Raw genomic sequence first — 13,631 nt, 5'->3', positions numbered from 1 at the left:
AATGGCTTACTTCCTAGTAATTAAAATTTTAATAAGAATCCAAAATACAAGCTACATTCTCAATTTTATAAGACAGTAAACAGTGATAAAGTGAGGTACCTATGTGGCCTATAAAAACCTAAGCTATTATTAATGTGTATAGAAAAAGATGTTGTATACATAAAAAATGATTAAAAATACTGATTTTAACATAATTACTTCACAGTACAGATATGCCCGTGTGGACATAAATAGTTGATTTAAGTCTTTCTACATGTGCAGATTTTAAAATATGAAGCCATATTGAGTACAAAATTAGAACTAAAGAATGGCTGATCAAAAACAAAACCTCTCCCCCAAAGATGGTATATTCAGTAAACAGTTTATCCAAAGAACATTTAAAATAGAAGAGATTTAATTTTCAGCTTAATAAGGTAATATACAATTAATGACAGGATAAACTTTTATTAATAAAACATCTATTTTTTTCAGTCAAGTTGACAGATGTTTTATTAAATCTACACATTAGAAATGCCTAAGATTTTTTCTGAAACTTTTACAATAGAAAATATTAGGCTAGTCTGGAAGATTTCAGAATGTAAAGTCACAGTAAACACAACCCCCTAATGTTGATCTTCATTGTTATACACTCCAAAAATTATGTATCTCTGACCAAAACCAAACCAAACCCTAAACCCCCACAAAAATGAAAATCTAGCACAAATGAATTCAGATTCAGTAAGTTTAAATGATAATGTTGGTAAATTCTATCTTATCCATGTGACATACATTTCAGAACTCAATTATAATGTAAGTAATTAGCTATACAGTATTTTAAATATAAAACCAGAAGTGCTATCTCAAGTCTGAGTCAATGTCATAAAGGACTTATCCATCCAATTCAATTAACTGACCTAAGCATTTTTTAGTATTATTTTTATATTAACAGTCAACTACTTCCCTCTTCTAACAACTTATTCTATAGAGTTGAGGTTTCAGAACGACAACCTTCTTCCTTTCATTTTTAAGAATAGTCTATGGATCCAAAATAGACTACAGGAAAAAAAAAAAAGAGAAATGAAAGAAATCTCTTGTCACCCTTAGAATTACTGAGCTCTAAATTCAAGAGATAAATTTTAAATTGAAAAATTAAAAGAGAGAGAGAATAGGCAATATAAAAACCCCTACAATGTTGAAGAAATTAGACTAGTTTAGTTTTCTTTAATATCTCCTTTAATAAGACATTACAGCACACAACTGAGCCCCCAGTGTGTCAGTTAAACAGGGGATGTAGATCCATACGAAGGAGAATGGAAACAAGTTTAATCTTAACCCCATTCCTTTTGGCAACTAATGGAAATACAGAATACAATGGACCAATTCTCTCAGTGTATTTTATCAAGGCTTTGAAGACACCATAACAGTTTTATAATAAACTTTGTTGGGATCTGTTAAAGAATCTTCAAATTGAATAACAAGGATAGTTAAGAATTTTCATTTCTCCTTTATAGCAGGTTTAGCTCAAACACAATAAAGAGGGGATTGTACTAAAAATCCTCACATAGAGGATGAGAATGCAGCTATTCCCATCACTGAAATATACTTAAATATGATGTCTTCAGCTGCTTATAAAAAAGAGTTAAATACAAGAACAAAAAGCTTTTATTCTGAATTAGAGTCAGTCGAACAAATGAAAAAAAATTAAACAAAAACTTGTAAGCAGTTTTTAAGTGATTTGTTGCTAAACATAAAGATACATATGTTCAAAGCACTTTAAAAAACTTTTAAATTGTAATTTAACCATAACTTCTACAATACCCACCATAAGCAATTAGGCAAACTCTAATGTTCTGGTAATCAACATATAGGGAAGTAACATATTAAATCCGAAACTCAGAAAATTAAATACATGAAAAAAATCATTAAAGTAATAGTATAAGAATAGGAATTGCTAAGGAACTATCACCACTGACGATTTTCCTTAAAAATATCTTATTTTAAACTTACAGTGAAGACAAACAAGGTGGGCAGAATATGCACAGCTACAAAACAAATGCAGCGATGAGTTGCAGCACACGGAGGGAATGCATTTTTTAATCCACAGGATCAGATTTGTGGCTCTAAACAATTACCAGGAAATATTTGAGTGTTCTTCCTATTATATTAACTTTAAAATTTCAACTGAGTTACAGCAGTTTCACTCATAAAGTTAATAGCTGACAAAAGCAAATTAGAAGAACCCTAAAATTAGTCTCCCTTAACTGGGTAGGATTTACCTCATCCATCTGAACCAACCCATTTCCCTGTCCCTGGAACCAAATCAATCTAGATACTGGCCTATTTTAATACTTTCTAGTTCAGACGGAAGTCATACTGTACACAGTCTTTGATTTTAGGAAGCAGCACAAAGTAAACTCCTAAAATCAATGACTCAAAAAGGAAAGGAGGGAGAAGTTTCTGGGAATTAACCCAGCCACAAGTTATTCCAATCTTACTGTTAATGCAAAATTCATTCTAGAATTGGTCAAATCATTAACTTCCAAAAACTCCTCCAAAATTGTTTCAATTTCAAATGAAAGAATTTGAAGCCTTTTCAAAGAATCCAACATAATTTATAAAAGATAAATCTTTACCAGTTCACACATGTTCCATCATATTTTGTAATAAATGATTAGGCTTACTGATTATTTCATTATGACATACTTCAAAACCTAGTTTTTCAGAAGGGCTTACTAACGATCTAACCACTTTAGGAATTTATCACGTATCTACATGGTGTACCTGGCTGGCAGCTATAGCCAAGTCATACAGCAAGTTGAAATATTCCAACCTCAAACATAGGAAACAATCAGAGGGGAAAATGACACATGATTGCAATATACTAAGGCAGCAGGTAAGTCATTCTTCTAGATCAGCGGCTGCCAATAAAACTGTGTTCACAAATTCAATGAATGAGTCTGCTCTAGTTTAACGAACCTGCCACTGAGCTGAGAGGGAGATAAGAATTGCGCTTACAATTCTAGCTGATGAATTCATTAGATTTTTATAAGGCAAATAATGTGGAAAAGTTAGAACAGAATTTCTAGAACCATTTATCCTGTGATGTTGTAAAATCAAAGTACTACTTTATTAAATGAGTTATTTTACACAATATGAACATCAATATAATTACAATTGTAAAAAATTTTTTATAACAAGGATGGACTGATTTTCAGATTTCCAAATTAGAGTCAACTGTACATTTACACAGAATTGTCTTTGCATGAAGCCCAAAAGGGAACAGCATAAAAATGAGTGTTTCTGTAGCCCCTTTATTGTTGCTGATCAACAGTTTGTTAGAAAAGCAGCTGCAGGTTTGTTACCTAAGGTCTGAGACAGTAGAAGAGTCAAAGGTGTCATGAATTCACCTATAAAACATAAGCAAAATTTTCTGTGAAGGTAAACATTGCACAAATGCAACTTATATACATTTCAAATGCCTAAGGAAAAAAAACAAACACATGCCTAAGCTACCAAGTTAGTCTGATAGATCTGCCAATGGGATTTTATAAACTGACCTATGATTTACTTAAAAAAAAATAAATTCTCACACCAACAACATCACAACCATTTATGAGAAAAAAACTCTTACAGAAAATATAACCTGATTATTTTCAAGCAACTACCAAGATTTATACAATGTACCTACATTTTGCCCTATATTTTAACGCACTTGGAAGTTCTGCTAAGCACTGTTATAGTAAGATACCTGCAAAAGGCACTCAGGAACATTGGTCTGCATCATTTCTCTGAGCAAGACCCTCAATACTTTTGTAATAGTTATTTTCTTTAAGCTTACATGTCTTTTCCATTCTTGGACCAGAGTTGGTCAGCCTCCCTCCATCCCCCCAGTAGAAAATAGAACTTCTATGTAGTTAGGAACTTCTATTTCATCAGGATATGGTCTGGGAAAATGGACTTTTAATAATTATAAAGTTAAACATTAACTGAAAAATAGGAAGCAATAAAGTCAGCTAGAAGGTAAAAATCAACTTCATAGTTACAGAAAAACAATTTTGTTCTTGTATACAAGCCTTACAGTAACAACAACAAAAAAAGTCAATTACCTGTAAACAACTTTATGCCTGGACATCAGCCAATTCTGGAGGAAGTGGAGTCTTAGGATGCTTGCTCTCAAAGTGCTGCTTGAAGGTTTTAGGGTCTGGCATTTGTGTCTAATTACAAAAATTGTACAAAAAAGGAGTTAGAGCTTATTCATAAATGTGTAAACATTTTAAAAATCCTGAGCCTGCTTATAATAGATAATTGCTGTCATATAAAAAAAGACCATGTAATAGAGAAATTCCTAACATATTCCCACATTTCACATAGGGGTGGTCACAGAGAATGAAGAATGCTGCTTATCTAACAGCAAACAGGTAGCTTATACTGAACTATTACTATGTTAAGCATGTTACCTGAATTCTCACTGAACCTTCATAGTAATCTTAAATTAGTTCCTACTATTCTCATTTTACTAAAGAAATTAAACCCTAGAGCTTAATTTGCTCAAGACCCATGCTTTAGCCTAGTACTAGGTACTGTAGCTCTCAAACATTACACTATACTGACTTCCCTAGGCAAGACCAAGCTCTTTTATGCATTAATTGGGTGACCCTGTGCAAATGATATACTCCCCATGACAATTTATTCTTCTGTAAAATGAATATAATAAAAGTACTTTATCTCATTGGGTGGTTGTGTGGATTAGTGGGCTCATACAACACCTGGATCATGGCTGGCACCTGAAAGCACTCAATAGCAGCTGCTATAATTATTCTGCAAATCTAATAAACACATTAATTCTAGTAAAAGCCCTCAATATGAACAAACTCTAGTTTTATAGACATCCTAACTATGGACTTAATAAAAGGAAAAAAAGCCCACCATGTAACAAGAGTGTTATTCACTGGTATCTTACATAGTTTTATTGAGCTCTAAATTAAGAATGTGGATCTGACTTCTTTACAAAGTTCAAGTGTATTGTTTTCCCTTAAGAAGGCATCTTTATTCTCCTTGAGGAAAGGAACTTTGCTTTGTTCACTCCTTTCCCCAACACCTGGAAAACAGCCTGGCCACAGGAGCCATTCAATAAAATATTTGTTGAATGAAAGATGGAGTACTAAAATAACCAGCTCTTAAACCTACTATTTCAGTAAAGCATTTATTTTGCCATGATTGCAAAATTTTAACCTATACAAACCAATCTCTAATGAAAAACTGTGCAGGGGAAAGCTATGTCTTTTAATTTCCTTACCCTACAGACAGTGCAGGTGTATATTAAGGCAGCTTTGGCAGCAGCCTTTTGGTCATGTCCTTGTTTCTTCTTTTGTCCGGCTTGCTTTTTGGCATTTTTCTGCTGAGACTGAATCTTCTGCTGTCCACGAGCCATATCTAAAAACAGAAGTTGAGGCATTAGAGTGATTTATTTACTCGAATACAGAGTAAACTAAACATAATACTCTGAGTTGACAGCTTAAGTTTCATAGAAACAGTTGTTAATCAAAATGTAGGCGTTTCATAACCCATGGACACAGACAATAGTGTGGTGAAGGCCTGGGATGGGTATGGCGGGGGCGGGGGCGGGGGTACAGGCTAGAAGGGGTCAAGGAGAAAAAAAAGGGGGGGCATCTGTAATACTTTCAACAATAAAGTTAAAAAGATGTATGGGTTTTCAAATTCTCACATACAATGCTACGAGAGAATAACTAGTACAATCACTGTGGAAAACTGTCGGTAGCTATAACCTACAATTCCACATTGGTATATATGCAACAGAAATGCAAATGTATGTACACCAAAAGACACAGTACCAGAATGTTCAGAGCTACTGTTTCCAACACTGGGAAAAATCCAAATGTCTATTAATAGAAAAAAATCCCAAACTGGAAAGAATCCAAATGTCTATTAATAGTAAAATGGATACATAACTTGTATATTTATACAATGAAATACTATGCAGCATTCAAAAAGAAACTATGTTACAGGAAACAACATGATTACATCTCAGTTTTAAAGGAAAGACACCCAAAAACAAAGAACACATATTGTATAAAGTTCAAAACAGGCAAAGCTGATCTGGAAGGTCGTGAATGGGAAGAGCACGAGGGGGATTTTGGGGTACTGATAATGTTCTACATCTGGATCTGGGTAATGGTTACACAGATGTGTACACTTGTAAAAATCACTGAGCTACATACATATACACCTAAGACTTTTGCACTTTACTATATGTGATCTTTAAGAGTTTACAAAAGAAAAGTTTAGCCTCCTTCCTCAATCATTTGTTTGGTCACTTTGCAGAGGTACTTTCCCCTTCCAGTATTCACTGTTGTGACCTGAGACTTACAACTTGAAGAGAAATAAGAGCTGTCATCTAATGCCTCTAAAGGAGATCATAAGAGCAATGGGGACTGTTCTCTTAAATACTTAGGTTTCATAAAACTACTGTGCTATTCTAAACCTTCCTGAAAAGTTGGTCTTTGCAGGATTACTGGACAAATTATTAAATAAGATTAAATTAGTTCCCAATTGAGAGAATAACCCTTATAAAAGGGGAAAGGATACTTACATAAAAATGGAAGATACCTCTTTCTACTACTGGTGGATTATAAATTTTTATTTATTTATTTTTAAATATATGTATATTTTTTTTTATTGATTTCAGACAGGAAGGGAGAGGAAGAGATAGAAACATCAAGGATGAGAGAGAATCATCGATCAGCTGTCTCCTGCACGTCCCCCACTGGGGATTGAGCCTGCAACCCCCAGCATGTGCCCTGACTGAGAATCTAACCGTGATCTCCTGGTTCATGGGTGAATGCTCAACCTCCGAGCCACACTGGCTGGGCTAAATTTTAAACTTTTATTGCAGGACATGAACATACAATGGATCTACCTCAACTTCACCAGAAAGGAGTGCTGGCTTTTTTCCTGACTGGAACCCTAAATAGTTAACGAATATAAGGTCAAAGCATTTCATAGAAACACCTGAGCTTCTCTCAAGAAGGGAAACTGAAAAAATACACCAATTGGACAAGTTCTCTCCAGCTTTAAGAACTGACCTGAATGTCAAATAAAATATACAGGAGGATCAGTGCTTTTCTAAGAAGCCAGATGGATATTTTAACAAATTACAAACATGTTTAGCATGTTAGCCTAACCTAAGAACCCTATTCCTACCAAATAATGGCAAATATTACCAGATGTGTTAGTCCTTGAAGATTAAACTTCCATTTTTGTGTGTTTTTTTAAACCCAATTTTTGAAACCATTTGGCTTGGAATGATTTTTTTTAAGTGCATGTAAGTTCAAGTGATATGGCCAGCTTACAAACCTATCCCCACGGAAACAGATTTGGATGCTTACATATTATCTGGATGACAGGTATTCAATCTTTATGTGCCCAAACGGTTATCAGGTCTCAGGGTCCTGGTATCAGTGCCCTAAGTTAGACCACCTCAGTCCTCTCCTGCATCTGAGCTCCTCCCCGCATGTGTGCTCTGTATGTTAATACATGGACGGTGTGGGTAACCTTTTCATCGCGCTGCAGCGAAAAACACGTCAGATGGCAGGCCACTAACTACAGAGGTTTCTGTGATATCTAGAAGTTATTAAGCTATTTTGATAACCCTTTCAGGCAGTCATCTGTACAGAGCAGTGTCATTAGATACACCTTATTTTTTTTTTTTTACTTTTGTATGTATTTATGACTTCTCCTAACATAGAACATGACACAATAGATTTAACCCATTTTCCCTTGTATCTTAAACGAACCAAAAAGCCATCAAAAGCTTTAATAAATAAATACAAGGCTGTGGTCACTTTTCCTGACTTTTAAAACTTAAGACCAGGTAAAGGAAACAGAGTCAAACAGTCTAACTTCGTGGTGGGGTAGGCCCCTAACTTCTAACAATATACTGCACCGATTTCCTTTCTGAAAGCAGAAATGCAAACCAACAGGCCACCTGCTTTTGGACAACAGCTCCATTTAGGACTTGCTCGAGCCCATCGAATCTTCTACAAAATCTTACGCATAACTGCTCCTTGATTCCATGCGACAACACGGGGGGGGGGGGGCAAGAAGTCCTTTCCAAATACCTAAAGGCTGGCGTTTAATGGGACCCGTTTGGCGTGGCTTTTCTGCAGGGGCTGCAGAGAGGGAAGTAGTAGAAAGAATAACGAGCTCTTTTGAAACGGGGAGCCCTTACAGGAGGCAACAAGTATCTAATGACACTGCCCCCAAAAGACTCGCTTCAAAACCAAAACCAGAATTCGCAGGGACGGGATTGTAGATCCAGGAAGTAGGCTCATTCTCCAGAACCATCCGAAACCCGGAGGCCCGAGCAGGGGCCAGCATGCAGACCCCGGCTGGCAACTCCATCCTTTTGTGGAGGGGAGACGATGGATGAAACAGCATCCGGACTCGGGTCTATGTCACCAACACTCCACCGAGCTCAGCTGCAGGCTGGCCCACCTACCTGCCTCCCCAAACCCGCCTCTCCCGCCTCCGGGAGCCGCCGGAGGGCCACACCGCCCCCACCGACCCTCCACTCCCCTCCGCACGACCCCGGCCTGGGACGCGCCTCCCCGAGGCCTTGACGGCCCGAAACCCGGCCCCCTCGGCAACGGGGATACCCGGCGGCGAGAAACCGACCAGCTGCTGTCGCCAGGGGGTAAGGTTACCGCTCAGCTCCCGCGGCCGGCCTGCGACCCGGCCACCTGCAGGGCCTGGCAGGCGCCGAGCTTCCCCTCCTTCCCGCGGCCCGCGACGGGGCACAACTAGCCCGGCCGCCCCCCGGGAGGCTGGGGAGGCCGGCGGCCCCTCGCGATCCGAAGCGACCCTCACACTCCCCGCCGACCCCGCCGGCGAACGCCCACCCCGGTTCCCCAGCAGCGAACGCCCACCGCGGTTCCCGGCGTTCTGCGGCGTCAGCGTCGCCCCCACAGCCGCTCACCCGGGCCGGGACAGTCTTGCGTCGGAGAGACCTCGCAGCGCGAAGGGGCCGGGGGAGGTGTCCGGAGGCAGAGGAAAGGGGAGCTCGCCCAGCACCGCTTCGGTCTCCTCCACCCACCGAGGACGGGAAAGAGGAGAGACCGGAGCACAACAGCCCGCGCCTCGCGCCGCCGCCGCCGCGCGCGCCCGCCGCCGCCTCAGCCTTGGGAAGGCCACCGAGCCTCGTGCCCGCGCACGCGCGAAGCTCTCCAAGTCGCCCCGAGCCCGCCCGCCCGCTCCTCGTAGCCCCGCCCACTCGCCTTCCGGCAGCGGGTTCCTCCCCGCCCCGCGCGCACGCCTGCGCCTCTTCCGGTCGCGCCGGCCAATGGCAGAGCTCCCCTATTACATAAGCGCGGAGGGGCGGGGCCTGGCGGCGGGGGCCGGCCGAGCGGGACGGGAACTGCAGGGGACGTTGCCTTCAGCCCAGGCGTCCTCACCTTCCCTCCAGCCTTCTCAATGCGGGCCCCTGCTGCGGGCCCTGGGATCAGCGTGATCTCGGTTCTGGCAGGCGACGGCCCACAGCGTGTTTCCTAAGCCGCTCGCTCACTTACTCGGGTGGCGGCCAGACCTCAGCCCCCGCGTCCCTTCTCTCGCGCCTCCGCGGCGGTGCCCTCACGTGCGCCAGGCGGGGGAGGGGCCGGAGCGGAGCGCCAGCGCCGGGCGACGTGGGTCAGCGGCTGGGGAGCCCGCCACCCGCGCACGCTGCCGCCCCCGCCCTCGGTGAGGCCGGCGGGCCGGGCGGCCTTTAACGGGGCCGCGCCGCGCCTTTGTTCTGTCATCAGGCGCCCTGCACCTCATCCTCAGGGGAACCCGGTTGCTTGAGCAGCCTGAGGTTTCAGGTGAGGTCAGGACACAGCCTGGCAGCCGCAGTGAAGCCCGCTGGCTCGGCCTTCCTGGCCGGTGTAGGTGACGACGAACAATACACCGGCTTGCTAACAGCTGGGAGAATGGTTACGTTTGTTTTTGTGTCTTGATTTGCGGGCCGCTGCATTTAACTTCCAATATCTACCAAGAGCGGTGGTGCTTGCAAAGGTGATTATATCCGCGGACTTACCTGGGAACGGCGTTTGCCACAGTGGCTCTATTCTGCACATCCTCTACCCCCCAGAGGTTCTCAACCTGTGGGTCGCGACCCCGTTGGCGGTCCAACGACCCTTTCACAGGGGTCGCCTAAGACCATCCTGCATATCAGTTATTTACATTACGATTCATAACAGTAGCAACATGACAGTTAGGAAGTAGCAACGAAACTAATTTTATGGTTGGTTCACAACATGAGGAACTGTATTTAAAGGGCCAGAAGGTTGAGACCCACTGCGGGGCTACACACACGTTGCTTTGTAGTTAGATCTGACAACAACAGGGGGAAAAGGAAGCCTTTGCATTTGACAGGCTCAGCTTGCACATAGCCTCCACTCCCCCGAATTTGCCTGTCGGCGCCCAGGACACGTTAGTTGATGTTAGTATATACAGCTCCAGTGACCTGGTTATAGATATCGGGGTTAGGATAGCCCGGAAGACGTTAGCTGCTCATTGCTTTTGAGTCGCATGCAGTGATCTGGTTGTTCCAGCCAGCCTTATCCTGCCTTTTCATTCTCCTTTCAACTCCTCTCACCTCCACTTTTTTACACCTCTGCTCCTATACTGTAGTTTTATTTATTTATTTTTATGTATTTATTTAAATATATTGTTACTGATTTCAGAGAGGAAGGGAGAGGGAGAGAAACATCAATGATGAGAGAGAATCATTAATCAGCTGCCTCCCACATGCCCCCCACTGGGGACTGAGCCTGCAACCCCGGGCATAGGCCCTTGACTGGAATCGAACCCAGGACCCTTCAGTCCGCAGGCCGGCGCTCTGTCCACTGAGCCAAACCGGCCAGGGCTATACTGCAGTTTTAAATAGTTATGTTTAAATTTTTTGTTAATCTCTCTCTGCAGGACTCAAATGTAAGCTCATTTTCATCACTGTGGACCCAGTTGTCTAGCCATGTGTTAAACATCATAGGCGCTGAATAAATGGATGGTGAGCAAACTGGCTGTGTTTAAAGGAAGCAGGACTTTTCTTAGCATATCGTGAAGTATAGCTTCATCCTGAACAGCCACCATAACCAAAATAACTATTAACTTGGCTAAGAGGAGGTGGATGGGTATGTGGAGGATCTATCGAGGGGGGATCCATAGAGCTGTGTGTGTAGCCGTGAATGAGAGTGGGCAGGGGAAAGGGATAGAGCCACCTGGCTGGCAGGATGTCCTTTTAACTCGAGAGGTGATTTCTGCTGTGAAGTGGGATTAATGTGTCACTTGTTACCAAGGCCCAGGTGAAATATCCATTAAAGCCAGTGGTTCTTACATTTTTAAGTTGTACTATCTTTGATAATGTGGTAAAAGCTATGGACTTTGCCCCAGAAAGTTCATGTACATATAAACATGTCCCCATTGGTAGGGTTTCTCAACCTGGGGGCTATTTACGCTTTGGGAGAATTGAAAGTGTCTCCAGACACTGACAGATGTGCTCTGGGGGTCAAAATCTCCCCTGGTTGAGAACCTCTGCTTGGATATGGTATTATAGTAACTTTATATGTAAAAAAGAGAGAAAGAAAGAAAGAAAGGTAATATTTAAGATCTGTGAAGTGACAAACAGTAAATGAAAGATGAATTAGTATTACTACCAGCTGTTGTCTTATAGAAATGTGACAGCAAATATCCTCTTTTGTAACTAGTCTAGTAGGACTAGTTGATTTTTTTAAACTGTGTGCATGTATTACTGATAAAACTAAGGAACAAAATGATTTTTATTTCTAATAATTGTCTAACCGTATTTGTTTCTAGGCGTCTGTCTGTATGGCTTCACAGTGCTCAATGCTTCAGAAAGATGGATGAATGAGGCCAGGTATTATCATAAGCCAGGTATTCTTAGCACCCTTGGCATCTCCCTGTAATTAGAGTCTCTACGTTTCATTCCAGGTAAGGGCTTGCCTAGGTGTCTACCATTTCATTTTTTTCTAATTATTTGCATACCATCCTTATCATTAGACTCTCAAGCAGCTGAACAAGCTATGGAAAAAATAAGTTCCAAATTTAGCCCTGGCTGGGTAGCTCAGGTGGTTAGAGTACCATCCTGATACACCAAGGTTTAGGGTTTGATCTTTGGTCAGGCACATGTAAGAATCAACCAATGAATGCATAAATAAGTGGAATGACAAATCAACATTTCTCTCTCTCTCCCTTCCTCTTTCTCTCTAAAATAAAAAGGAAATCAAATTTAATGTGCCTGCCCTTGCTGTTTTTCCATTATTACTCATTTAAAATATTTTTGCTAGCTATTTATTTATTTAAATGGAAATATAATTGACATATAACATATTAGTTTCAGGTGTATCATATGAATATATATATATATGTATATATATATGATCACCAAAACAATTGTAGTTAACATCTGTCACCATATATGGTTATAAAAATTTTTTCCCCTTGTGATGTGGACTTTTATGATATATCTCTTAGCAACTTTCAAAGATACAATATTAAATTATTAACTATAGTCACTATGCTGTACATTATATCTACATGACTTATCAACACTAATAAAAGAGAAAAATGGTAATTGGCGTACGAGCTACCCTTTTCATTGGCTAATCAGGGCTATATGCAAATTAACTGCCAACTATGATTGGCAGTTAACTGCCAACTAAGATTGGCAGTTAACTGCCAACAAGATGGCAGTTAATTTGCATATGTAGGCACAATGCAGGGAGGCTAAAGGGAAAGCAGGAAGAAGCCCCCTGCCACTGACAGTGATCGGAAACCCAGGGGGGGAGCTAAGAGCTGGGGGGCAGGGCAAAGGCGGCGCTGGGGCCGCCTTTGCCCTGCCCCCCAGCCATGAACGGAGAATCAGGTGCCTTTGCCGCCCTGGCCAGTGATAGCAGGAAGTAGGGGTGGAGCCAGCGATGAGAGCTGGGCACGGTCGAAGCTGGCAGTCCCGGGAGCTAGGGGTCCCTTGCCTGGGCCTAAAGCGAAGCCCACGATTGCGGGGCCGCTGCAGCTGCGGGTCTCCGCTGCCCAGGCCGGACGCCTAGGCCAGAGGCGTCAGGCCTGGGCAAGGGGCCGATCCTGCGATTGGAGGGTGATGGGGGTCAACGCCTGAGGGCTCCCAGTATGTGAGAGGGGCAGGCTGGGCTGAGGGACACTCCCCCTCCACACACACCCAGTGCACGAATTTCGTGCACCGGGCCCCTAGTTTACTTATAATTGGAAGTTTGTGCTTTTTCACCCCTTTTACTCATTTTGCTCACCCCCCAGCCCTGGCAATCACCAATCTGTTGTTTGTATTTATGAAAAAAATTTTAATTTTGCATATAAGTAAGATCATAGGATATTTGTCTTTGTCTGTCTGACTTAGTATAATGACCACAAGGTTCATTCATGTTTTCACAAATGGAAAGATTACATTCTTTTTCATGGCTGAGTATTACTCCAGGGTGTATGTGTGTGTGTGTGTGTGTGTGTGTGTGTGTGTGTAATCTCAACCATTATTATTATTAAGCAGGGGCTAAAACCAAAACAAAACAGGAAACTAGAACAGAGTGATTCATTTTTCTCTCATAGGAATTCAT

The 13,631-nt window shown here is 41.9% G+C and overlaps 2 protein-coding genes across 17 annotated transcripts in view; one reads left to right on the top strand and one right to left on the bottom strand.

Moving 5' to 3' along the window:
* ZNF706 (zinc finger protein 706) overlaps positions 1–9,171 on the bottom strand; it is a 31,212-nt gene extending 22,041 nt beyond the window's left edge. The window contains exons 1-4 of one of the 3 annotated variants that reach the window (XM_059672056.1): positions 8,925–9,162; positions 5,276–5,412; positions 4,086–4,193; positions 1,624–3,386 (exon numbers count right to left, since the gene is read on the bottom strand). In XM_059672056.1, coding sequence (XP_059528039.1) covers positions 4,098–4,193; positions 5,276–5,410 — 231 coding nt within the window. In that variant the 5' untranslated portion in view covers positions 5,411–5,412; positions 8,925–9,162 and the 3' untranslated portion in view covers positions 1,624–3,386; positions 4,086–4,097. Of the gene's footprint in view, positions 1–1,623; positions 3,387–4,085; positions 4,194–5,275; positions 5,413–8,924 lie in introns of those variants that run through there. The other 2 variants (XM_059672057.1, XM_059672058.1) reach the window with 2 other exon arrangements.
* LOC132219655 (uncharacterized) overlaps positions 8,184–13,631 on the top strand; it is a 44,751-nt gene continuing 39,303 nt past the window's right edge. For 7 of the 14 annotated variants that reach the window (XR_009449553.1, XR_009449557.1, XR_009449548.1 and 4 more), the window contains exons 1-2: positions 9,252–10,044; positions 11,845–11,979. Coding sequence is in view for 1 of the 14 variants with exons in the window: in XM_059672054.1 (XP_059528037.1) it covers positions 8,425–8,692; positions 11,845–11,922 (346 nt within the window). In the remaining 13 variants the exon portion in view is untranslated. Of the gene's footprint in view, positions 8,693–9,251; positions 10,045–11,844; positions 11,980–13,631 lie in introns of those variants that run through there. The other 7 variants (XR_009449558.1, XM_059672054.1, XR_009449552.1 and 4 more) reach the window with 6 other exon arrangements.

This window comes from Myotis daubentonii, chromosome 17, assembly GCF_963259705.1.
Source record: "Myotis daubentonii chromosome 17, mMyoDau2.1, whole genome shotgun sequence".
In the NCBI taxonomy this organism is placed as follows: Eukaryota; Metazoa; Chordata; class Mammalia; order Chiroptera; family Vespertilionidae; genus Myotis; species Myotis daubentonii.
This window is presented reverse-complemented; position numbering and strand designations above follow the sequence as displayed.